Source organism: Gallinula chloropus (assembly GCF_964237585.1).
Source record: "Gallinula chloropus genome assembly, chromosome: 36".
Classification (NCBI taxonomy): Eukaryota; Metazoa; Chordata; class Aves; order Gruiformes; family Rallidae; genus Gallinula; species Gallinula chloropus.
Window position 1 is genome coordinate 79,972 of NC_140121.1, and position 23,186 is coordinate 103,157.

Genomic DNA, 23,186 nt, shown 5'->3' on the forward strand with positions numbered 1-23,186 from the left:
CTAGTTGCTTTTAAGCTGATTTAATCCAGTTTTGGGACAAATCATGAGGGGAAAGTTTGTCAATGACATCAAGCTGGTTGCTTTTAAGCCAATTTAATCCATTTTGGGGCAAAACGTGAGGGGAAGGTTTGCCCAGGACATCAAGCCAGTTGCTTTTAAGCTGATTCAATCTGTTCTGGGGGCAAAACGTGAGGGGAAAGTTTGCCAGTGACATCACCTCGATTGCTTTTAAGGTGGTTTAATCCCTTTTGGGGCAAAATCTGAGGGGAAAGTTTGCCCAGGACATCAAGCCAGTTGATTTTAAGCTGATTTAATCAGGTTTTGGGGCAAAACATGAGGAGAAAGTTCACTGATGACATCAAGCCGGTTGCTTTTAAGCTGATTTAATCCATTTTGGGGCAAAACATGAGGGGAAAGTTTGCCCATGATGTTGATCCGGTTGCTTTTAAGCTGATTTAATCCATTTTGGGGCCAAACGTGAGGGGAAAGTTCACTGATGACAGCAAACTGGCTGCTTTTAAGCTGATTTAATCCAGTTTTGGGGCAAAATGTGAGGGGAAAGTTTGCTGATGACAGCAAACTGGCTGCTTTTAAGCTGATTTAATCCAGTTTTGGGGCAAAATGTGAGGGTAAAGTTTGCTGATGACAGCAAACTGGCTGCTTTAAAGCTGATTTAATCCAGTTTTGGGACAAATCTTGAGGGGGAAGTTTGCTGATGACAGCAAACTAGTTGCTTTTAAGTTGATTTAATCCATTTTTGGGGCAAATCATGAGGGGAAAGTTTGTCAATGACATCAAGCTGGTTGCTTTTAAGCTGATTTAATCCATTTTGGGGCAAAACGTGAGGGGAATGTTTGCCCATGACGTTGATCAGCTTGATTTGAAGCCAATTTAATCCATTTTGGGGCAAAACATGAGGGGAAAGTTTGCCAATGATGTTGATCTGATTGCTTTTAAGCCAATTTAATCCATTTTGGGGCAAAATGTGAGGAGAAAGTTTGCCCGTGACATCGATCCAGTTGATTTTAAGCTGATTTAATCCATTTTGAGGAAAAACGTGAGGGGAAAATTTGGGAGTGACATAGAGCTGGTTGCTTTTAAGCCAATTTAATCCATTTTGGGGCAAAACCTGAGGGGAAAGTTTGCTGATTACATCAAACTAGTTGCTTTTAAGCTGATTTAATCCAGTTTTGGGACAAATCATGAGGGGAAAGTTTGTCAATGACATCAAGCCAGTTGCTTTTAAGCTGATTTAATCTGTTCTGGGGGCAAAACGTGAGGGGAAAGTTTGCCAGTGACATCACCTCGATTGCTTTTAAGCCGATTTAATCCAGTTTTGGGACAAATCATGAGGGGAAAGTTTGCCCATGATGTTGATCCGGTTGCTTTTAAGCCAATTTAATCCATTTTGAGGAAAAACGTGAGGGGAAAATTTGGCAGTGACATAGAGCTGGTTGCTTTTAAACTGATTTAATCTGGTTTTGGGGCAAAACGTGAGGGGAAAGTTTGCCAGTGACATCACCTCGATTGCTTTTAAGCTGATTTAATCCATTTTGGGGCAAAACATGAGGGGGAAGTTTGCTGATGACATCAAACTAGTTGCTTTTAAGCTGATTTAATCCAGTTTTGGGACAAATCATGAGGGGGAAGTTTGCTGATGACATCAAACTAGTTGCTTTTAAGCTGATTTAATCCAGTTTTGGGACAAATCATGAGGGGAAAGTTTGTCAATGACATCAAACTAGTTGCTTTTAAGCTGATTTAATCCATTTTGAGACAAATCATGAGGGGAAAGTTTGCCCATGATGTTGATCCGGTTGCTTTTATGCCAATTTAATCCATTTTGGGGCAAAATCTGAGGGGAAAGTTTGCCCATGACATTGATCCAGTTGCTTTTAAGCCGATTCAATCCACTTTGGGGCAAAACGTGAGGGGAAAGTTCGCTGATGCCACTGAACTGTGGGGTGAGGTAGACGCTCCAGAGGGACGGGATGCCATCCAAAGGGCCCTGGCCATGCTGGAGCGATGGTTCAACCTCTGTTCAGGAGCCAGGCTGGGAGGGCCGGGCTGGCTTGACCCAGAGAGGAAAATGCTGCCTCTGGGGAGAGCGCTGAGCCCCTTCCCGTCCCTCGAGGGGCTCGGGGAGAGGGGCTGGTCCCCCGGGAAGGGGCGATGCCTGCGAGCTGAGGGAGGGGCAGGGCTGGGATACACCCTGGGGAGCGCCCGCACGGCGGCTCCATGACGATACCCACACCCCCCTGGCCGCCATAATGCGGCGTTGAGGGAGGGAGAGAGAGGGAGCGGGCGCCGCGTCCCCGTCCAATGAGGAGAGGGAATGGCCATGATTGACAGGAGGGAGCTGCGGCGGAGGCACACGGAGGAAAAGCTTTCGCCAATAGGATTAAGGGACGGGCGCCGGCGGCGGCGCGCTGGCCAATGGGTGAGGCGGGAAGGTGGCGCCTCTCGGTAAGCTTGACCAATGGTAAGCGAGGGGGTAGGTTCTTGGAGAAGGGCCAATGGAAGAGCTTCGTGGGCGGGGCAGAGCGGCGCTGAGGCCCAATGGGCGGCGGGGGCCGCGCGCCTGCGCAGCGGCGCGCTCCGGGCGGGCAGTGCGGCGCCGCTGGCCGGAGGCGGAGGGGAGAGATGGAGCAGGGATATGGCGGTAGGTGCGGGGCGGCCCCGGCCTTTCCCTTCCCTCCCCCGGGACTACAGCTCGGTCCGACAGCGTCTCAACCCTCCCGCTGCCTCAGCGGCGGCTCCCAGTAGGGTTAAGAAGGGAGGAGGAGGAGGGGGGAATGGGGTCCCTGCGGGGAAGCTTTGTGCCCGCCTCCCGTGAGGGGGCGCTTGCGCTGATTGGCTCAGCCTTGCGTCGCTCACCGCTAGGGCGTCTCTGATTGGTTGGCGGTTGCTAGTCTAAAGGGGGGGGGGAGAAGCAGGTCGTGTGTCGTTCGTCGTCGTCGTCCCCCCCCCGCGGGTGAGGGAGGGGGGGTGGGGGGGCGGAAATGGAGCCGGTCCCATTTCTACAGACGACACAAAATGGCGGCGGCGGCGCCACGCCCCCCGCCGCGTGCGCGCCGGTCCTTCCCCCCCCCCTCCTTTCTCCTTCCCCCCCTCCCCCTTTCTCCTTCCCCCCCCCATTCTCCTTCCCCCCCCCATTCTCCTTCCCCCTCCCCCCCATTCTCCTTCCTCCCCCCCCCATTCTCCTTCCCCCCCCATTCTCCTTCCCCCCCCCATTCTCCTTCCCCCCCCCATTCTCCTTCCCCCCCCATTCTCCTTCCCCCCCCCATTCTCCTTCCCCCCCCCATTCTCCTTCCCCCCCCCATTCTCCTTCCCCCCCCCATTCTCCTTCCCCCCCCCCTTCTCCTTCCCCCCCCCCATTCTCCTCCCCCCCCATTCTCCTTCCCCCCCCCATTCTCCTTCCCCCCCCCATTCTCCTTCCCCCCCCCATTCTCCTTCCCCCCCCCATTCTCCTTCCCCCCCCCATTCTCCTTCCCCCCCCCATTCTCCTTCCCCCCCCCATTCTCCTTCCCCCCCCCCCATTCTCCTTCCCCCCCCATTCTCCTTCCCCCCCCATTCTCCTTTCCCCCCCCATTCTCCTTTCCCCCCCCCATTCTCCTTTCCCCCCCCCATTCTCCTTTCCCCCCCCCCCATTCTCCTTTCCCCCCCCCCCATTCTCCTTTCCCCCCCCCCCCATTCTCCTTTCCCCCCCCCCATTCTCCTTTCCCCCCCCCATTCTCCTTCCCCCCCCCCCATTCTCCTTTCCCCCCCCCCCCCATTCTCCTTTCCCCCCCCCCCCATTCTCCTTTCCCCCCCCCCCCCCCATTCTCCTTTCCCCCCCCCCCCATTCTCCTTCCACCCTTCTTCCCCTGTCCGCCCCCCACCCTTTCCCCTCCCGGGAAGTGGGGAGGGAGGAGGAGAGGGAGGGAGGCGGCTGCTTTGTGGGGCTCACCCCGGGGAGCGGCTTCACCTCAGGCAGGGCCGAAAATCCCCCCCCCCCCTCTCCCCCCCCCCCACCTCCTTCCCCTTCTCCCCTCACGTTATCCCCGGGAGAAGCCCCGCCGTGGCTCTGGCAGGAACGGGGCCACCATCCCCCGCACCTGTCCCAGCCATAGAACGAGCCGGGGCGCCTCTTTCCCACCCTCCCAACCCCTTCCCCATCCGCTACCCGCCCCCTCCAAGCCGTCCAGGTTGGGCTTCGCCCCTTGAGGCATCTCCCTCCTCCCCTCTATAACCATCACCAGCGAAAAGGTGTCAAATAGAGCCCGAGGAAGCCGCTGGTGGGCTCTTCCCACCCTTAACATCACCACGCTTCACTCTGTGGCACTGGGGAGATTAGTTTGGGGGGGGAAGAGGGGAAGAAACACCTCCCCCCCCCCCATCTTCCTTCCTCACGGCCTTGGTTCCTCGCCGTGGCTGCATTCTCCTGGCTTCCACCGTGTTGTTTCCCAGCTCCTTTGTGAAACGGGGCTCAGCAGAAATGGAAACCGAAAGGGAATCGTCCTGGGTTGAAGTTTTTTAACAACTGAACGTCCTAAAAATCCCTTCCATGGGACTTGGTTTGGGGGTGAGGTGGTGGTGGGTGACTAAAGGCTCCTGGATCCTTGGTGGAGATCTGATACCTGATGTCACTTCCATCATGTTTTGAAGAGTTTTTACCAGTTCTTTGAGTAGAAAACACAAGTGAGAAGCTGTGGCAGGATTCAAACCACCTTATTTAAGGTATTTGTGTAGTTGAAATCATCCTCAGTGACTTTTTAACCTCTACCTACGACCCAGTGAGTCCGGAGGAACAAATGGGAAGAGCTCAACCAACTGAACAAACCCAATAATCATTCCCAGAGAACAATTTCCTTGGATTTAGGATGTTAACGAGCTGCTTAAAGCTGAGATCTCCCCTTCTCCTCCCAAAGCTGTTAACAGATTGAACCCCCTGTGGCTTCAGAGGGGTTTTGTCGTGGATTGTTGCTGTTAGCTGTAGTTATATCCAAGCCAGCTTGGAAATGGAAGGAAAGGAGGAGCTGCCATGACCCTGGTTTGAGGAAACTGAGGCACCTGCCTGGAGAAAAGCTTTCCCTGCCCTGCCTTTGCTTTCTCTTCCTGCTTTTCCCCCTGTTCCAAGCGTGCTGGGAAGCAGGTGTTGAGATAATCAGGGGTTTGGTGTCACTTGCAACCCCTCAGCAGCTCGTTTGTAAGAGGAGTTAATGAGCAGGAGGAGGGAAAATTAAAACAGAGCCTTAAAAATCACCCCCCACGTGCAAAACAAATCAGGGTTTGCCTGTAAAAGTTGGAAAGTTTGGCAAAAAAAAGGCAAGAAAAATTTTGCTTCTATAAAAGAATCAGGGGGGTGATGCTGGAAAAATAGCAAAACTTGGTAAAATTAGCAGCTGCCTCCAAAAAGATGATGATTTTTATGGCTGAAGTGTGGAAAATCAACCCAAAATTTAAAAGGAGGAAGGAAACACGTGTGGGTTTGGGGGTTGTGCAGCCTCTTCTGTAGCCAGGGAGTGTTTGGAAGGGGGGGGGTGAGGTGGTTTTAAAGGGAAGAGAAACCACAGATTTCCTGTGGGGGTGGTGGGGGGAAGACAAGAAGACCAGGAAAGAACTGGGGAGAGGAATTTGGGGTGTGGAGATAATTTGGCTCAGTAGGAAGTGGTTCTGCTTGGAGACCAGGTTGTTTTTCCAATGGGAATGCTAAATAAAGGTTTAAAAAGTGGGGGGTTTTATTCCATGGAGAAGCAGAAGCTGAGATTCCCAGTGAAACTTGGAGCATCTTGTCAATTGAGACCATCCCAAGGTGTTGTGATGCTTTGGAGCTTGTTTACCCGCTGCCCTTGGAGTGGGTGAAGGCGTTGGGGGGGTTTGGATCCCAATTCCACCCTGGAAAGCTTGGGGAAGGATTTAAAAATAGAGAAAGGATTGATTTATTGCTGAGGAGGAGGAAGACAAACCGCTGCTGTGATGTGAAGGAGCTGCTGGTGTCACCTGCTGATGTCAACTGCTGCTTCCACATGGGTGAATCCTTCATCCTGCTGCTGTTTCCTGGACCAAAGCTGCCTCATAAGCTGGAATCTTGTAATTAGAGAAGCGTAGGGACCTTGATTTGTTTCATCAGCTGGGCTAAGAGCGCTCACCTCTCAGCTCTGACATTCCCTAGGGAAAAGGATGTGGAATGGAAACACCCTGCCTTGATCTGGGTTTGGTTCTGGGGGTGATTTCTCCATCCTTAAGGTCGAGCACCTTTACAAACCTCAACAAAACATCAGGAAGAGCTTTTTTGGGGTGTTTCCCAGACAATTAAACCCAGCAGCACAGCCCTAATTAACCATTTGATTGGTTCTAAAGTCAATTAAGGGTAGAAACAACCTCCCCCTAAGGCCAGTGGAGTCACTGCCCTCTTCTCCTTGCAGGTTATGGCACCTGGAATACTGGAGCCGCCAACGCTCAAGGTGAGTTTTGGGGTTGAAAAACATCGTTTGGGGTATTTCAGGGTTAGAATAATCCCTATTTTGGGCTCCTTGAGCCAGAATAACCTATTCTAGGAGCACTTTAAACACGTTTAGATGGCTGTATCACACCTTTTGTTCTCATAATTAGTGCTTGGAAGCCCCAACTCTTCCCATTCTCCAGGGGAATTTTCCCCACCAGTAAAACCCAGTTATGTCTGTTTAGTCTCTGAACTTTTAATTTTGTTGGGTTTAAAGCTAAAACTCTTCTTTTTTTCCACCCCTGTTCAGGTTCATACGCCACCAACGCGACAAGTTGGCAAGGTAAGTTCTAAAAACTCCTCATTCATCTCCCTGGGCTGTGGTTTGGTGGCCCCAAAGGAAGAAAATCCCTCTGGTTTTAGGGTTGGGAGATGGGAATCTATCATAGAATCATGGAATGGGTTGGGTTGGAAGGGACCCCAAGGATCAGCGAGTTCCATCCCCCCTGCCACAGGCAGAGCCACCAACCTCCAGCCCTAAATCTCTAATACTCCTCACTTTAAGAACCTGGTTCTCTTATAAAAGAGGCAAAACCCATCTGTGGCACTGCCTGATTAGGAGCTCTTCCCATCTAAACTCCTCCAGATCCTCATGGCTTTAAAATAACCTACTAATTTTGGGTTTATATCCCTTTTTTTTGGGGGGGGGGGGTGTGCAGGCTATGAAGGCTACGACTACTACAACACCCAAACCACCGCCGCTAACACGGCGGCCACCTACAACTACGCTGCTGCCACCTCAGGCAGCTGGGAAACCCCCAAAACATCTGACATGAGCATGAACACCGACGTCAACACCACCATGCCGGTGGCTTCCTACGGCTCTGAGTCTTCAGCGAATGAGAATTCCGACTCCATCATCGCTAAAATCAACCAGAGGCTGGATATGCTGTCCAAAGAAGGCAGCGGCGCCACGGGGGAAGGCATGGAAGACCAGGAGAGGTGACTCTTTCTGATTCTTTGGGATGTGTGGGTGGTTTGGCACTGGTTAGAGGCATCAAAACTGCTCCCTCACTCCCATTTTCAACCAAAAAAGGGAGAAAATATATACATTGGGAGGCTCAGGATTCGAGATAAGGACAGAGAGGGGGTCACTCTGCAGTTTTATCACGGGCAAAACAGACTCAACACAGAATAAAGGAAGGAAAAGTGATTTATTACACTTAAAACTACACCCCCAATGAGCCAGAGGTGGGTGATGAGAAGTGCAGCCGGGTCTTCAAGCTCCTTCCCCCTCCACCCCTCCCTTCTCAGACTTAAACTTCATCATGATTTGACTCCCTTCTCCCCCCCCCCCTTGCAACATGGGGAGGGGTAGGGAATGGGGAGTGCGGTTCTGGAGGTTCCTCACAAGCTGCTTTCCTCCTCCACATCTTCCATCATCTCTACTTCCCCCCACCCCTCCCTTCTTAGCACTTAACTTCATGATTTTACTTCTTCCCTCCCCATCTTGATGTGAGGAGGGGCAGGGAATGGGGAGTGGGGTTCTGGAGGTTCCTCACAAGCTGCTTTCCTCCTCCACATCTTCCATCATCTCTACTTCCCCCCACCCCTCCCTTCTTAGCACTTAACTTCATGATTTTACTTCTTCCCTCCTCATCTTGGCATGAGGAGGGGCAGGGAATGGGGAGTGGGGGGGTTGCAGTCTGTTCCTCCTGAGTTGTCTTCTGTCTTAGCTGGAAGGGGGGGGCATTCCACACCCACCCCCTTCCCCTGCAGCACCCTGGGGTCCCACCTGGGGTTGGAGCTCTGTGATCCTTGGGGTCCCTTCCAATCCAGACCAGTCTATGATTCTGTGATCTTTCCACTCCCTTCTCTGGGGGCAGGATGCCTCTGCCTGGGGTTTTCTCTCCTCCCTGTGACTCCCAGAGGCGCTGTGACCATCGCGGACGGGCTCAGCCCTACTCAGCAGCAACTCCACCCTTGAACCAGCCCGTGTTTACTCCAACCTGGGGCTTTGTTTCATCTCAGGGGAGGTTTATCCACATGAATTCACACCCAGAGGCAGAGCTAAGGGAGAAGGAGAAGCAGCTTTGACCCAGGGGGAAGCTTTTGGGATCTGTTTTTTCCCCTGAGAAAACCTAATTCAGGGAGGTTTAGTGCTGTAAAGTTAGTGAGGAAGGATTCCTGCTCACAGAGCTGCACAAGAAACCCTGATATTTTTAAATAATGTATTATTTTTGCCTGAAATCTTTATAAATCTATATTTTTTGCCTCTAATATATTTAAATCTGTATTTTTTGCCTCAAATCTTTATAAATCTATATGGTTTTGCCTGAAATATTTTAAAAATAGGTATTATTTTGCCTGAAATCTTTTAAAATCCATATGGTTTTGCCTCAGATATTTTTAATCTGTATTTTTTGCCTGAGATCTTTATATTATATTTGCCCAAAATATTTCCAAATCTGTTATTTTTTTTTCCTGAAATATTTTTCTATATATATTATTTTGCCTGAAATCTTTCTAAATTATATATTTTTTCATGAAATATTTCTAAATCTATATTTTTTGCCTGAAATATTTTTATATATCTATTATTTTGCCTGAAAAATATATTTGCCTGAAATATTTTTAAATCTATGGGTTTTTTCCTGAAATCTTTCTAAATCTATATTTTTTTTTGCCTGAAATCTTTCTAAATCTATATATTTTTTGCTGAAATCTTTCTAAAGCTATATTTTTTTGGCTGGAATCTTTCTAAAGCTATATAATTTTTGGCTGAAATCTTTCTAAATCTATATTTTTTTGCCCGAAATCTTTCTAAATCTGTATTTTTTTGCCTGAAATCTTTCCAAATCTGTATTTTTTTGCCTGAAATCTTTCCAAATCTGTATTTTTTTGCCTGAAATCTTTCCAAATCTGTATTTTTTTGCCTGAAATCTTTCCAAATCTGTATTTTTTTGCCTGAAATCTTTCCAAATCTGTATTTTTTTGCCTGAAATCTTTCCAAATCTGTATTTTTTTGCCTGAAATCTTTCCAAATCTGTATTTTTTTGCCTGAAATCTTTTCAAATCTCTATTTTTTTGCCTGAAATGCTGGAAAAAGAGGCGTGGGTGACAGAAAGCGAGCGGTACACAGGGTTTAACACACGATCCTCCTGTTTCCCTGGCCCGGAGCGTTGGGATCGGGATAAAAACCTCACCCAGGGGATCTCCAGGGGGGTTGTTGCAGCCACTAAGTGTCTCCTCCTCCTCCTCCTCAGCTCTTTCAGATTCGAGTCCTTCGACTCCTACGACTCGCGCTCCTCCCTGAGCGACCGCGACGTGTATCGATCCGGCTACGACTACGGAGAGGTGGGAAGCGATCGCAACGACTCCTTCGGCAGCCAGTTCGACAGCCGACGGGATCAATCCCGGAACAGAGGGAACAACTACGGGCTCATCCGCGGCCGGGGTCAGAACCGCGTTCAGAACCGCGGGCGGGTGAACGCCTTCAACCGCGCCGATCACTTCATGCCCTCCTCCAGCTCCGAGCGCCTCTCGGCTCGGTGGAACGAGTTGAACTACATGGGTGGGCGTGGGATGGGTGGGGCTGGATCCAACAGGCTCCCATCCCTCTTTTCCCAAGCCCTCGTTCCCGATTACGGCGACTACGGCGACTACGGAGATTACGGCGACTACGGGGATTACGGGGATTACGGCGACTACGGCGATTACGGGGACTATGGAGACTATGACTATGGCATGATGGGGATGTCGGGCATGGGAATGGGACGCTATGGGAATATGCCCTATGGAATGGGGCGGCAGCGGAACAGAGACAGGATGGGGGCGGTGCCCTGGCACATGAACGCCCTCATGGTAAGTCATCCCCGTTGTCTGCTTTGAGTTTGGGGTGGGAGGTGGGGGGGTCCTTACCTCATTCTCCCTGAGCAACCTCGTGGAGATCCAGGCCTGGAGGTTGGTGGCCCTGGCTGTGGTAGGGGGGTCGGAGCTCTGTGATCATTGGGGTCCCTTCCAACCCAGCCCAATCGAGGATTCTATGATTGGGATGGGATTGGGATTGGCTGCCCAGAGAGGAGGTGGGTGCCCCATCCCTAGGGGTGTCCAAGGCCAGGTTGGATGGGGCCCTGGGCAATCTTGTGTAGCTCCAGGCCTGGAGGTTGGTGGCCCTGCCTGTGGCAGGGGGGTTGGAGCTCTGGGACCCTTGGGGTCCCTCCCAACCCAGACCAGTCTGGGATTCCATCACTTCCATCACAGGATAATTCATGTCTTTTCCTGGATGGAGCAAAGCATCACCCATTTACACTTAAAATACAACCTGAGTGCTTACCCCCACCCCAAATCCACTCCCTAAGAGCCCTAAAATCCTTTTATAGCCAAAAATAACTCTTCAGGCTCCCAAAACCGCCAACTTTTTAAGGAAATGGGTGGAACAATTTGGTTTTTTAAACTTAATTGGGGTTGGGGGTTTGTTTTGCCACCTGACAATTGATGGCTACAAACTGATTCCTTTCAGCCCAAGAGAAGAGGCTTCCGAAACCGATCCGGAGGGCGATCGGACAGCGAAGGAGGAGGCCGCAAACGCAAACAGTCTCAGAGTGGGGATGAGCCAGACAGCAAACAGGCCAAGACAGACAGCGAAGGAGACGACACCGAGAACGGTACGAACCCCCTTCCCTCCCAGTTCCCCCCCCATTTGTAACTGGTTTCTCTTCCAGCTACGTTTCAAACCTGTTGCCTCTACTTTGGTTTTACTCCTTGTTGGTAAAATCCTCCTGTGAGTCCACAGAGTCCAGAATACCCAATAACCTTGGGTATTTTTTAGGGGGGGCCTGGGAAGTAAGAGCAGAGCTCATGGCATGGGGCTGACACATGGAGAGAAACCAGTGAACCCCCTGGGATTTGAACTGGGGTTTGGGGCCTGTATCGTGGTATCCTGGTTTATTAGGGACCCCTTGGGGTGTTAAGTGGGAGAATAGTGGTACTTAACGATATATTAGGGACCCCTTGGGGTGTTAAGTGGGAGAAAAGACCCCCTCCTGTTAACACCCACTAAATGATTTCTCTTGTGTGCAGCAGATGAGGGCGAAGGAGAGGAAAAATCAGGAGATGAAGCTGACAGAGGTGTAAGTAACTCCTCTTTTTCCCCTCAAATTTGGGAATATTTAAGCACTTGAGCGATTTCCTCTGCTAATTTGACCGCACTGAGGGGCAGAATATTTCAAATCACCCAGAAACAGTGTTTTTAGCCCATATGTTTAACAATTATTTGCTCCTTGGAATTTCTCTGGCAATGTGGGGTGCCCTGGGCCTGATTTGAGGGTCCCAGGCCTGGATTTTGGGGCACCCTGAGCCAGATTTGAGGGTCCCAGGCCTGGATTTTGGGGCGCCCTGAGCCAGATTTGAGGGTCCTGGACCTGATTTTGATGGTCCTTAGCCTCACTTTGGGGTTGGGCCTGGGTTTTGGGGTGGTCCTGGGCCTGGATATTGGGGGGTCCTGGGCCTGGATTTTGAGGGGGTCCTGGGCCTGGTTTTGGACTGTCCTTTGGATGGTCCCAGGCCTGGATTTTGGGGCACCCTGGGCTGGGATTTTGGGCCACCCCAGACCTGATGTGAGGCCCCTGGGCCTGATTTTGAGGTTCTTGGGCCTGATTTGAGGGTCCTGATCCTCATTTTGGGGCATCCTGGGTCTGAATTTCCCTGGGTCTGAATTTCCCAGCAGGAATTCGAACACATTGGGACCCAGGAAGCGCTTGGAGGGGTTGAGTTAGGACCCTGTGCTTGCAGGAGGCGTAAATAACACCAACATCTTTCTTTTGTGTCTCTTTTTTCCCCCAGGAGAATGGGAATTGGGGTGATTTGATGGAGGAAGGTAAGGGGTTACCCCCTCTTTTCCTTCTCCGTGCTCCTCCTGGAACTGCTTCTACTCCAGATCATTCCCAACTCTGTTTTCTTCTCGGCGCAGAGGAGTGGATGGTGCTCTTATTTTTGAGGGCAGAGCAAAAGAAAATCCCTTCAACCAAAGAATTTTCCAGCTCAGGCTTCAGTCACCTGTTTAAATATCTAAAGAATTGGGAGTTAAACCACTTTTCATCTAAAATCCACGTGGTGTAAAGCGGGTGAATCCGCTTTGGCTGCTTTGGGAGTGGGTGGGTTTGGTGACCCCCGGTGAAACAGTGTTTTCTTGCTGCTTTTAAGTTGATTTCAGGATTGAAATTGGGATCTAGGTGGGTGTTAATATTCCCTCTGATGCCCAATTCTGGGCTCCTTGCCCTGAAAATATTGGAGATGAATTATTTACCTGAGTCCTGCCTCTTCGCCTCGCAGCTCTCTGCCCCAAAACGCTGCCCAGAGGAGCTGAATCGTTAGTGATCTCTCATTTTCCCATCAATTAAAGAGGTTCTTGGGAGGGTGATGTGAGGAATAGATCCAAAACCTCAATTTGGAGACCTCAGGAAGAAACCCCAGGAACTTTGGGAGGTCCTGGGGCCTGGATTTTGGGGTGCCCCGGGGCCTAGTTTTTGGATGGTCCTGGGGCCTGGATTTTGGGCGGTCCCAGGGGCTGTTTTTGGGCATCCTGGTCCTGGGGCCTGGTTTAGGGTGGTCATGGGGCCTGAATTTTGGGGGTCCTGAGCCTGATTTGAGGATCCTGGCCTGGTTTTGGGCATCCTGGGCTTGGATTTTGGACGTCCCAGGCCTGGTTTTGAGGGTCCTGGGCCTCATTTTTCCTTACGGTCGGAATTTGGCTTGGGAATGCTTCCAGAAACCAAAACATTGGGATTTCCCAAAGCTGAGGGAACCAAGGGGAACACTTTTCTCTTCCTCCTCCCTCCACAGCATCTGGAGATGGGTGTGAAGATGAGGATGAGGAGGTGAAGAAGAAGAGGGAGAAGCAGCGGCGAAGGGACAGGATGCGCGACCGCGCTATGGACAGGTGAGGGAATTGTGTCTCCAGGCTCTGCTTTGAGGTTTTTTTCCCCCTTTTTTGTGTATTTTATGACTTTTTTAGATAATATTGTGTTAAATACTCAAGTTCTTGAGGTCAGGAGGGTGCTTTAAGTAGCCAAGACCAACAGCAAAGCCGACTCCAGCCTTGTGAACGCGCTCGTCTTCTCCGTGTACTCGTTAAGCTGAGCTTATTCCTTCTTCCCTCTGCCTTAGAATCCAGTTTGCCTGTTCTGTCTGCAAGTTCCGGAGTTTTGAGGAAGAAGAGATCCAGAAACATCTCCAGAGCAAGTTCCACAAAGAGACTTTGCGCTACATCGGTACCAAACTCCCAGATAAAACCGTCGAGTTCCTGCAGGTAAAGTGGGTTCTTTGCTCTTAGCTCCACCCTTTCCTGTTGCCTGGATTTTGGGGGTCCTGGGCCTCATTTTAGGCACCCTGGGCATGGATTTTGGGGCACCCCAGGACTGATGTGAGGGTCCTGGGCCTGATTTTGAGGTTCTTGGGCCTCGTTTTGGGGTGTCCTTGGTCCAATTTGAGGTTCCTGGGCCTGGTTTTGGGAGTTTCTGGGCCTCATTTTTGAGGTTCCTGGGGCTGGTTTTGGGGCATCATGGGCCAAACTTTGGGGTTCCCAGGCTTGGATTTTGGGGTGCCCTGGGTCTGATTTAAGGGTATGGGCCTGGTTTTGGGGTGCCCTGGGCCTGTACTTTGGGGTTTCCTGGGTTGGACTTTGGGGGTTCCTGGGCCTGGTTTTAAAGTTCTTGGGCCTGGATTTTGGGGTGCCCTGGGCCTGGATTTAGGGCACCCCAGGCCCTGGTCTGATTTTGAGGGTCCTGGGCCTGGTTTTGGGGTGTTTTGGGGCACCCCAGGCCGATTTTGAGGGGGTCCTGGGCCTGGTTTTGGGCATCCTGGGCCTGATTGTTGAGGTTTCTGGGCCTGATTTTGAGGTTCTTGGGTCTGATTTGGTGGTCCTGAGCCTTGTTTTGGGGTGTCCTGGGCCTCGGTTTTGGGTGCCCTGGACCTGATGTGAGGGTCCTGGGCCTGATTTGAGGGTCCTGAGACGGTTTCGGGGTGTCCCAGGCCTGGATTTGGGGCATCCTGGGCCTAATTTTGGGGTTTCCTGGGCCTGGACTTTGGGATTCCTGGGCCTGGTTTTGGGGTGTCCCGGGGCTAATTTGAGGGTCCTGATCCTCTTTTTGGGCACCCTGGGCCTCATTTTGGGCATCTTGGGCCTGGTTTTGAGATTTCTGGGCCTGATTTGAGGGTCCTGGGCCTGGTTTTGGGCATCCCGGGCCTGATTTTGATGGTCCTGAGCCTCATTTTGGGCATCCTGGGCCTTATTTGAGGGTCTCAGGCCTGATTTTGGGCCTTATCACATCACCCCATGACATCACACTGGAACACTGCCGTTCCTCAAGGGGTTTTTCCATCAGGAGGGGTAAGAAATGGCCAGAATGGATCCAGAAAAGCCAGATATTAATAACCCAGAGGATCATCTTTCCCCTCTCCACATGCAGAGCTGAGGAAGGAGAGATCAGAACTAAGGCCTTTCATTTCCCAGCTGACCAACGTTGGTGTTTTGGGGTCATTTTTCAAGGATTTGGGCATTTCCCACAGGGATTTGGATGCTGATGTGTGAACAGGCTTCTGTTTGGCTCTGATTTTCAGAGGACAGTGAGTTCCCTCTCCTTCCCTTGCAGGAATACATCGTCAACAGGAATAAGAAGATCGAGAAGCGACGCCAGGAACTGACAGACAAAGAAGGCACCAAACAGAAACCTGATCCTTTTAAGGGTAAGAATCCCTTCTCCTCCTCCTGGGAGAGGCGTGGAGGGGGAAAAAAGTCCCCAAAATTGTTGATTTTTAAATATTTTGGTGGCTTTTTGGTTAAAACCAGGTGGATCTTGTGGTGTTGATCCGTTGTGGTGATGGATGGGGAAGAAGCAGCTTCCTCACCGCGCTTGTTCCCCGCTACAGTCTGAGGAGTGATGAGCTGGGGTGGAGGTGGGGGGGCTATAAAATCTAAAGTCCAAGCCTAAATAGGGTGGAGGGATCATCCCAGAGCCACAGGGTAACGTTAGTTGTGCCCTTCCTCCTCAATTAAGGAAGTTTTATGGAGAGACAGGCTGATTTTGGGGTGAAACAGGTCGATTTAGGTGTTATCCCCGTCCCTCTTCCTCCTACACTCGGTTACTCCATCAGAATGATGTGTTTTAGGGAGGAAAAACCCTCTTGGAGCAACACACCTGAGTGTTTTGGCATCTCCAGAAGGAATTTGGGTGCCAAATCACCACATCAGCCCCCCAAAACCTCCCCCTCTCCTCAAATTCAGGAGCCCAAAGGTCTCATTTCTCCCTGTCCTCCCGTAGGGATCGGCCAGGAGCATTTCTTCAAGAAGATCGAGGCTGCTCACTGCATGGCATGTGACATGTTAATCCCAGCTCAGAACCACCTTCTCCAGAGGCACCTGAGATCTGCTGATCACAACAGGAACCGCAGGGTAAGCGGATCCCACCCGATCCTGCTCAATCCCACTCGCTCCCGCTCCGATCCGGAGCCGTTTTCCAGCGCCACAGGATGTATCCAAGCCCTGGGGGGGGTTTATTATGACCTCAAGTGGATTCAGATCACACCAAGCAGGCTGAAACACTTCCTCTTTTTAACTTTTCCCTGCTTGTTGGAGGTTAAAATGAACAATTCCCTTTCAAGGGGGGGTTTGGGGGTCGACAAACGAACTGGAATCACTTAATAAATGAACAATCAGGCTTCAGACACAACAGATTCACCACCCCAACTCCCCCCACCCCGACATCTCCTTCTCCTCCTTTCCCAGATGGCTGCAGAACAGTTCAAGAAAACCAGTTTACACGTGGCCAAGAGCGTCCTGAATAACAAACACATCGTCAAGATGTTGGAAAAATACCTCAAGGTGAGTAAACCTGTGAGTTGGCAACAACTCCTCCTCCTCCTCCTCCTCCTCTTCTCTGATCCCTGGAACACCGGCAACACCGCGGCGGAACCGCGTCTCGCCGTGTGTCGGTGACGGGACGTCCGATGGGGAGAAGAGTAGGTTCTGCTCTGCTGTTCTTTATACATACATATATATATATATATATTTAATCTTTAAATCTTGGGTCTGGTTTCTTTCCTCTGGAGGTGGCTTCACCGCGGCTTCGCCTTTGGTTGTTGGTGGTTTTATGGGGTGTTTTTTTTTGGTGGTTGTTCCTTTTTTCTTTGGTATTTTAACTGGTAGGTTGGACCTTGCTGATTCGTTCGTGGGTAGATCCATTCTGAAACCTGAAAAGTCATGAAAAGAAAGGAAAATAGCATAAACCAACCCCCAAAAAATAGAACTTCTGGTTCCCCAAAGCCACCCCTCCAGCTGTGGCTTGGTGGGGGGCGCTCAAGGCACCCCCTGTCCCCAAGTTTGGGTCCCCCCCACACCCCTGAAGTGCAGGGAGAGGAGCGTGTGGGGTTGAAGTCATCACCTGAGTCCCACTGGGGTTGAACCCTGTGTGGACAAAGCTCCTGGCCCACCCATTACAACCCCTCACCAAGGGGAGATATTATTATCATTATTATTGTTATTATCATCATTGTTATCATTGAATAATATACTAATAGTTAATATTATTACATTATTTAATATAAATTATTTATTCTAGACCATTTACTATTATTTAATAATAATTAGCAATGATTGCTATTATTTAATAGCATTGATTTGATACAAGTTATCCAATATACATTATTTCATTAGAAACCATTTACTAATGTTTAATAATATTTAACTGGTAATAATTATAATTTAATAATAGATATAAATTACACTATTTCATTAGAAATCATTTATTGTTATTTAGTAATGTTTAATTAGTAATGATCACTATCATTTAATAATTTATGCAAAATATTCAATATAAATGATTGGATTGGAAATAATATGATTAGTAATAATTACTATAATTGATAATGGATATAAATTATTTAATATAAATTATTTAATTATAGGTCATTTACTGATACTAATTGTGTAATATTGAATAATGTATTATTTAATGAAAATAATAATGATCATACATCCCCTCAGTATAAAAGTTGATATTTATATTATCATTATTGCTATTATTACAGAACAATATTAAATACTAAATTACTTAATTCTAAATATTGTACTATTATGTAATAAAGTTTAATTAGGTATAATTACTATAATTTACTAATATTGAATATAAATTATTTATATTAATAATTTAACTGTACATCACTTGCCATTATTACTGATGTAATATTATTGAATGATGTAGTATTAATAGTGATGATGATAATGATGATAATAATGATAATAATTAATAACTTAATTTCTTCTACCCTAAAAAGCTGGGACCAAACTCCGGAGCACCCTGAATTTGGGGGGGGTGGGTGCTGAGACACCCTCGTTAGCCCCTCATTAGCCCTGTTCCCATCCGATTATCAGAGCTGAGATGGAGCCAGGAAGGAGAGAGAGGGAGGAAAGGTCAGGATTAGGAATGGTTTAAACCCAGAGCAACGTTGGGAATTCCAGAAGGACAAGCCGGAAGGCGACCGCGGACTTGAGAGCGCGAGGGGAGGGGGTAAAACCAGCGGGATCCCCCGCGGGGTTGACGGGCAAGAGAGAGAAGGGGGAATATCCACAACCTCCTCGCCACGTGAAGATGAAGAGAAGCTCTTTTGGCTACTCATTTCCCTGGGAATACCAGGAACAACCCAGGAATCCATCAGGAAAACGAGGGCAGGGAGCTGCCCTCACACCCCCACATCCCCCAACACACCGTGAGGGGGGAACACAGATGGTTGGTTGTTGGTTTTTCCTCTCCCCCCACCCCCAAACCCCCTTTTCCTTCCCCATCCCACCAGCATCATGGTTTTATTTTTGGTCTTAAAACCTCGGATTGAGCGAGCTCTCATCGTGGAGGGAAACAAACCCTCCCCCCCCACCTCCAACCTGAAAATCCCACACATTTTCCCCCAAAAACCCAACTGTGACTCCACTTTCTGGGTCCAGTGAGGATAAAAAAAAGAGCCTTCTGAGAGTTCCTCGGCGTCGGACGCCCATGTCTCTCTTCTCTTCCTTACAAACCCCGGCCTCTCATACACGTTGAACAAGAGGGTGAGCTTAAAACCCTGCGGTACCCCACAGGAGCCAAAGGAAAACTCCTCGGGGCAGACGAGGTGCAAACCTCTGGGATCATCTCTCTTGGAGAAATGAAAAAAACCCCCATCTCCAAAAAAAAACCAAACCAAAAAAAGACCAAAACCACATTAAATAAACCCAAAAAAAACCCAAAAGACCTGGAACTGCTCAAGTGCAACTCCCGTCTACCCCCTGCCAGGGTCCGCAGGCGCGTCCACACCTCCTCATGATCAACGGTATCAAAGGCTGCCGGCAGATCTAATAATGAATCGGCACGGGCGCCTGGGCCACAGCGGCAGGAGGAGATCTACGGCTCCATCCCAGCACCGTCTCCGTATCATTCCCCAGGTGTTCAAAACCAGACTGAAAAGGGGTGTGGAGGAAAATCTAAAGGATTCCAGGTAAATTTCCCAAGAGCCGCCGCTGCCACCGCCGCCGCCGCCGCTGCCCTCGCCGTTAAACGTTCCCGGCAATTTGGGGGGGGGGGTTCCACCCCCCCCCCCCAGCTCCTTGATTTTTTTTTGCCCCCACCCCCCAACCCCACCTTTTCCTGAAAGGAGAAGCCGGAGAACGTAGGGCGAGAGTAATTAAAATAATCAAGAGCTTTTGGATTCTTGATGGTCGGCCTTAACCGATTCCTCCTCGGAGGGATGGCGGGATTAAACTCGCCCTTCCCAAGGGAAGCCAGTGACAGTCTCCACCACACGTGGACTTCACGTTCCCCGGTAGATTTACCGGCGATAACGGACGTTTTTTGGGTCCCAAGATGGCGAGGTAGAATGGATATATTCCCACCTCCCAGCCCACCCCCTCCCCCCCCCAAAAATCCCAGCCCTTCTCCGTCTCTCCCGCCGCCGCCCGTAGGGTGCGATCCTCAACCCGGAGAAGATGGATACGTTGAGGTTTTTAACCTCCACCTTGCATGGATCTTCTCTCTTCTCAGCTGAGCTGGGGCTGAGTCTCTGATGGATGTGGATTTATAATCTGAGGGGTTGGGGGTTGTTTTGGTGGGGGAAGGGAGGGGAAGGAAAAAATAAGGATGGGAAGGAAAAAATAAGGATGGGGAAGTTAAAAAATAAGGATGAGCTGGAGTGTTGTGTTGGGTTTGGTTTGGTTTACCCCTCCTTGCTTCCCCAGAATAACCCACCCCTCCCTCTTTTTCCCACCGTGGTCAGGCAAGTGATGAGGTGGGAGGAAGAAAGGAAGCAGGAAAAACTAAAGGAAAAGGAAAAAAACCTTGGGAATTTTAGGAGGTTGTCGTCCTCTGCTTGCGCCACTGGGTGTGTGTGGGGCCTCTCCGGCGAAATCCAGGTTACACCCCTGCTCTGACCCCGCGAGCGCTCACCCACCCTGTGCCTCTCTGTGTTAGGGTCCACCTGAGCGAGGTGGAAAACCAACTTGGGAAAAAACCCTACCACAAATTGACCAAAAAACATGGAAAAACCTTAAAAATCCCCCCCCAAAAATATAAATGAGCCTATCCCAAAACCTTCTGGAAGGTTCTGGTGCGGCCCCCAGAGCCGCGTTCTGGCTGCGAGGTGCGACGCCGGCATCTGGATTCTTCAGTCTCTTGAAAACTTCAAACCCAACCTCCCCAAAAAAACCTAAAACCCACCCAAAATCCCCCCAAGAAATAACCCCAAATGGTGAAAGAATGGGATGAAAAACATGGAAATGTCGCCGCTCCTTTTCCCTGATCAGGAAAAGGGGGGGGAAAAAACGGGAATCCAGCCGCCGGCGCCATGAAATGGGGAACAGAGGGTGTGAGCAACTAGAAATGCCTTGGGAATGGGAATTGGGGGGCTTCAAACCTTTGAATTCTTCCTGGGAATGAGGAGCAGAGCTGGTAACGCCGCTGTGCTCTGGCGGTGACACCCGTGCAGTGTCAGTGCGGAACCTGGGCCGCCGCCGGCAGGGATTTTTCCTTCATATTTAGTGGGTTTTCCTTCATATTTAGTGGGTTTTCCTTCATATTGAGTGAATTTTCCTTCATATTTAGTGGGTTTTCCCTCATATTGAGTGAATTTTCCTTCATATTTAGTGGGTTTTCCTTCATATTTAGTGGGTTTTCCTTCATATTGAGTGAATTTTCCTTCATATTTAGTGGGTTTTCCCTCATATTGAGGGAATTTTCCCTCCTATTTAGCGTATTTTCCCTCATGTTTAGCCATTTTTCCTTCATATTTAGCCATTTTTCCCTCATGTTTAGCTGGTTTTCCTTCATGTTTAGTGACTTTTTCCCTCATGTTTAGCGATTTTCCCCTCATATTTACTGGGTTTTCCTTCATATTTAGTAAGTTTTCCTTCATGTTTAGGGTCTTTTCCTTCATGTTTAGGATTTAGTGTTATTTCCCTCAGATTTAGTGTTCTTTCCTTCATATTTAAAGGTTTTCCCTTCATATTTAGGGGTTCTTCCTTCATATATAGTGGCTTTTCCTTCATAATTAGGGGTTCTTCCTTCATATTTAGTGACTTTTCCTTCATATTTAGGGGTTCTTCCTTCATATTTAGTGGCTTTTGCTTTATATTTAGTGGATTTTCATTCATGTTTAGTGATTTTCCCTTCATACATCGTGACTTTTCCTTCATATTTAGTGATTTTTGCTTCTTATTTAGGGATTTTCCCATATTTATTGGTTTTTCCCTCATACTTAGTGACTTTTCCCTCATATTTAGCAATTTTTCCTTCATATGTAGTGAGTTTTCCCTCATATTTAGGGATTTTTCCCTCATATTTAGGGATTTTTCCCTCATATTTAGTGACTTTTCCCTCACATGTAGTGACTTTTCCTTCACATTTAGTGACTTTTCCTTCTTATTTATGGATTCTTTCCACTCCTTCCCAGCACGGGATCTTTTCTGGGCGTTCTCTCTCTCTAAATCCTTCAGGATTCTCCAGGAATAATTGTAATTTTCCCACTGTTTGAAGACTCGTTGATTAACATTTTCCTGAATTAATTGAATTTCTTCTCCTGTCGCCGAAAGGAAAACACAAAACCCCCTTTCTGAGGTTTCCTGACTCTTCCTTTCCCGTCTTCTTTGCTTTGATTTCCTTCTTTTCCACAGGGAGAAGATCCCTTCACGGATGAAATCACAGATGGGGACGTGGATGAAGCTTTAGAAGGCGGCGACGGCGCCGCCGGCGGCGAAGCAACAACCGACCCAATCGCTGCCGTTCCCGGGAAACGATGGAAACTCCGGAAACCTCCCAAGAATTTTCCAAACCTGAGGAATTCCTTAAAAATTTAGGGGAGCAAGATCAACCCCCCAAACCCTTATTGATGCCCCCGTTCCTGCAAGACGACGAGCTGGAAGGCGAGGAGGCCGCCACAGCGGAAGCGACGGCGACTCCCGCCTCGGAAGCGGCGGAGGAAAAACCACTTGTTGTTTCTGAAAAACCCCAAGAAGCGCTGGTTTCTCCCCAAAATGAAACTGAGGGTTGGGCAGGTAAAGAGGAGGAGGAGGAGGAAGAAAGCAGGAAGGCTGCAGCACCCCGCTGCAGGGAGGAAGAAGAGGAGGAAGACGCTCCGCCGCCGGCTACGGATCCGCAGCCGGGAGAACTGTGATGAATTCCCTGAAGGTGACGTAGAATCCTTAATTATTCTCTTAATTAACAAGGAGCTGGGTGCCCCCCCCCCCCTTCCCTGAATCTCATTAAGTTCTAATTTTAATGTTAATTCCTTCTTTTCCCCCTCATTTTAGGATGAAGAGCGCAGGAGCCGTCCCCTTCCCCCAAGAAACCCTCCGGCTGCGGCTCCGCTTGGTGGTTTTCTGGGATGGGGATGGGGGGGGTGTTGGGGGGGTGGGGGGTGTTTTTTTTTGGGGGGGGGGGGAGGGAGTAGTGGAGGTTGGGGCGGGGGGAGGGGTGGTGCAGTGGAATTTTAGGAAGAAAAAGGCCAAAAAAGTTTGGAAAAAAGAATAAAAGCAGCAATTCCAGCCGGCTCGTTGGGTTGTACGCGCGGCGGGAGGAGCTGGCAACTCCCCCCACCCCACCCCCCGCCCTGAAATTCCCCAATTTAGGGAATTTTGGGAGTTATTTCCCCCTAAAAAAGGTGATTTTTTTCCCCCAAATTAGAAAATTGGGGTTGGATGTTTGTTAATTGAGAGGTGGGGTGATTCTCATTAGGGAAGGGGGGGGTGTTGGGCTGCGTTTCGCTTTGGGATTTGAAAATCCATGGGGTTTTTCCCCAAAAACTCCCCTTTTCTGGGGGGTTTTGCCTCTTCTGGCTCTGGCCCCTTCCCAGGATGCTGCTCTTTGGGGAGGTTTTGCCCAAAACCCTCAGGTTTTACCCCAAATCCCCCCCCCCCCACCTCAGCCCTGATGGCCCCTGCAGCTCATTCCTGTGCTGAGCTCATGCCCGGCCTCAGCCTCCCCTGCGCGGGGATTGGGGGGGAGGAGGGGGGGGCAGGGTGTCATTCCCCCTCCCTCCCCCGTGACGTCACACGCCGGCTCAGCCCCAGGCTTCCGCCTCGCGCCCTCCCCCGTGACGTCACCCGGCGGAGGGGCGGGGGCTCGGGGCGGGGCGCCCCCCCCCTTGCGCCGTGACGTCAGGCGCAGCGCGGTGAGGTCAGTGCGGCGCCGCTGCCGGACCCGCTGCCCCTCGGTGCCCGGCTCCCCCCTTTCCCCCCCTCCCCCGC

At 49.9% G+C, this 23,186-nt stretch overlaps 1 protein-coding gene across 1 annotated transcript; it reads left to right on the forward strand.

Annotated features, from left to right (window-relative positions):
- Positions 1-2,620: 2,620 nt before the first annotated feature.
- AKAP8 (A-kinase anchoring protein 8) lies at positions 2,621-22,329 on the forward strand. Its single transcript, XM_084277784.1, is given in 15 exon segments — positions 2,621-2,662; positions 6,408-6,446; positions 6,735-6,767; positions 7,144-7,426; positions 9,691-10,288; positions 10,947-11,091; positions 11,507-11,554; positions 13,268-13,364; positions 13,592-13,733; positions 15,076-15,169; positions 15,745-15,875; positions 16,209-16,304; positions 21,615-21,725; positions 21,728-22,128; positions 22,251-22,329. Coding segments are annotated over 14 exon segments (2,223 nt in total). The 5' UTR covers positions 2,621-2,643; the 3' UTR covers positions 22,115-22,128; positions 22,251-22,329.
- Positions 22,330-23,186: the final 857 nt, after the last annotated feature.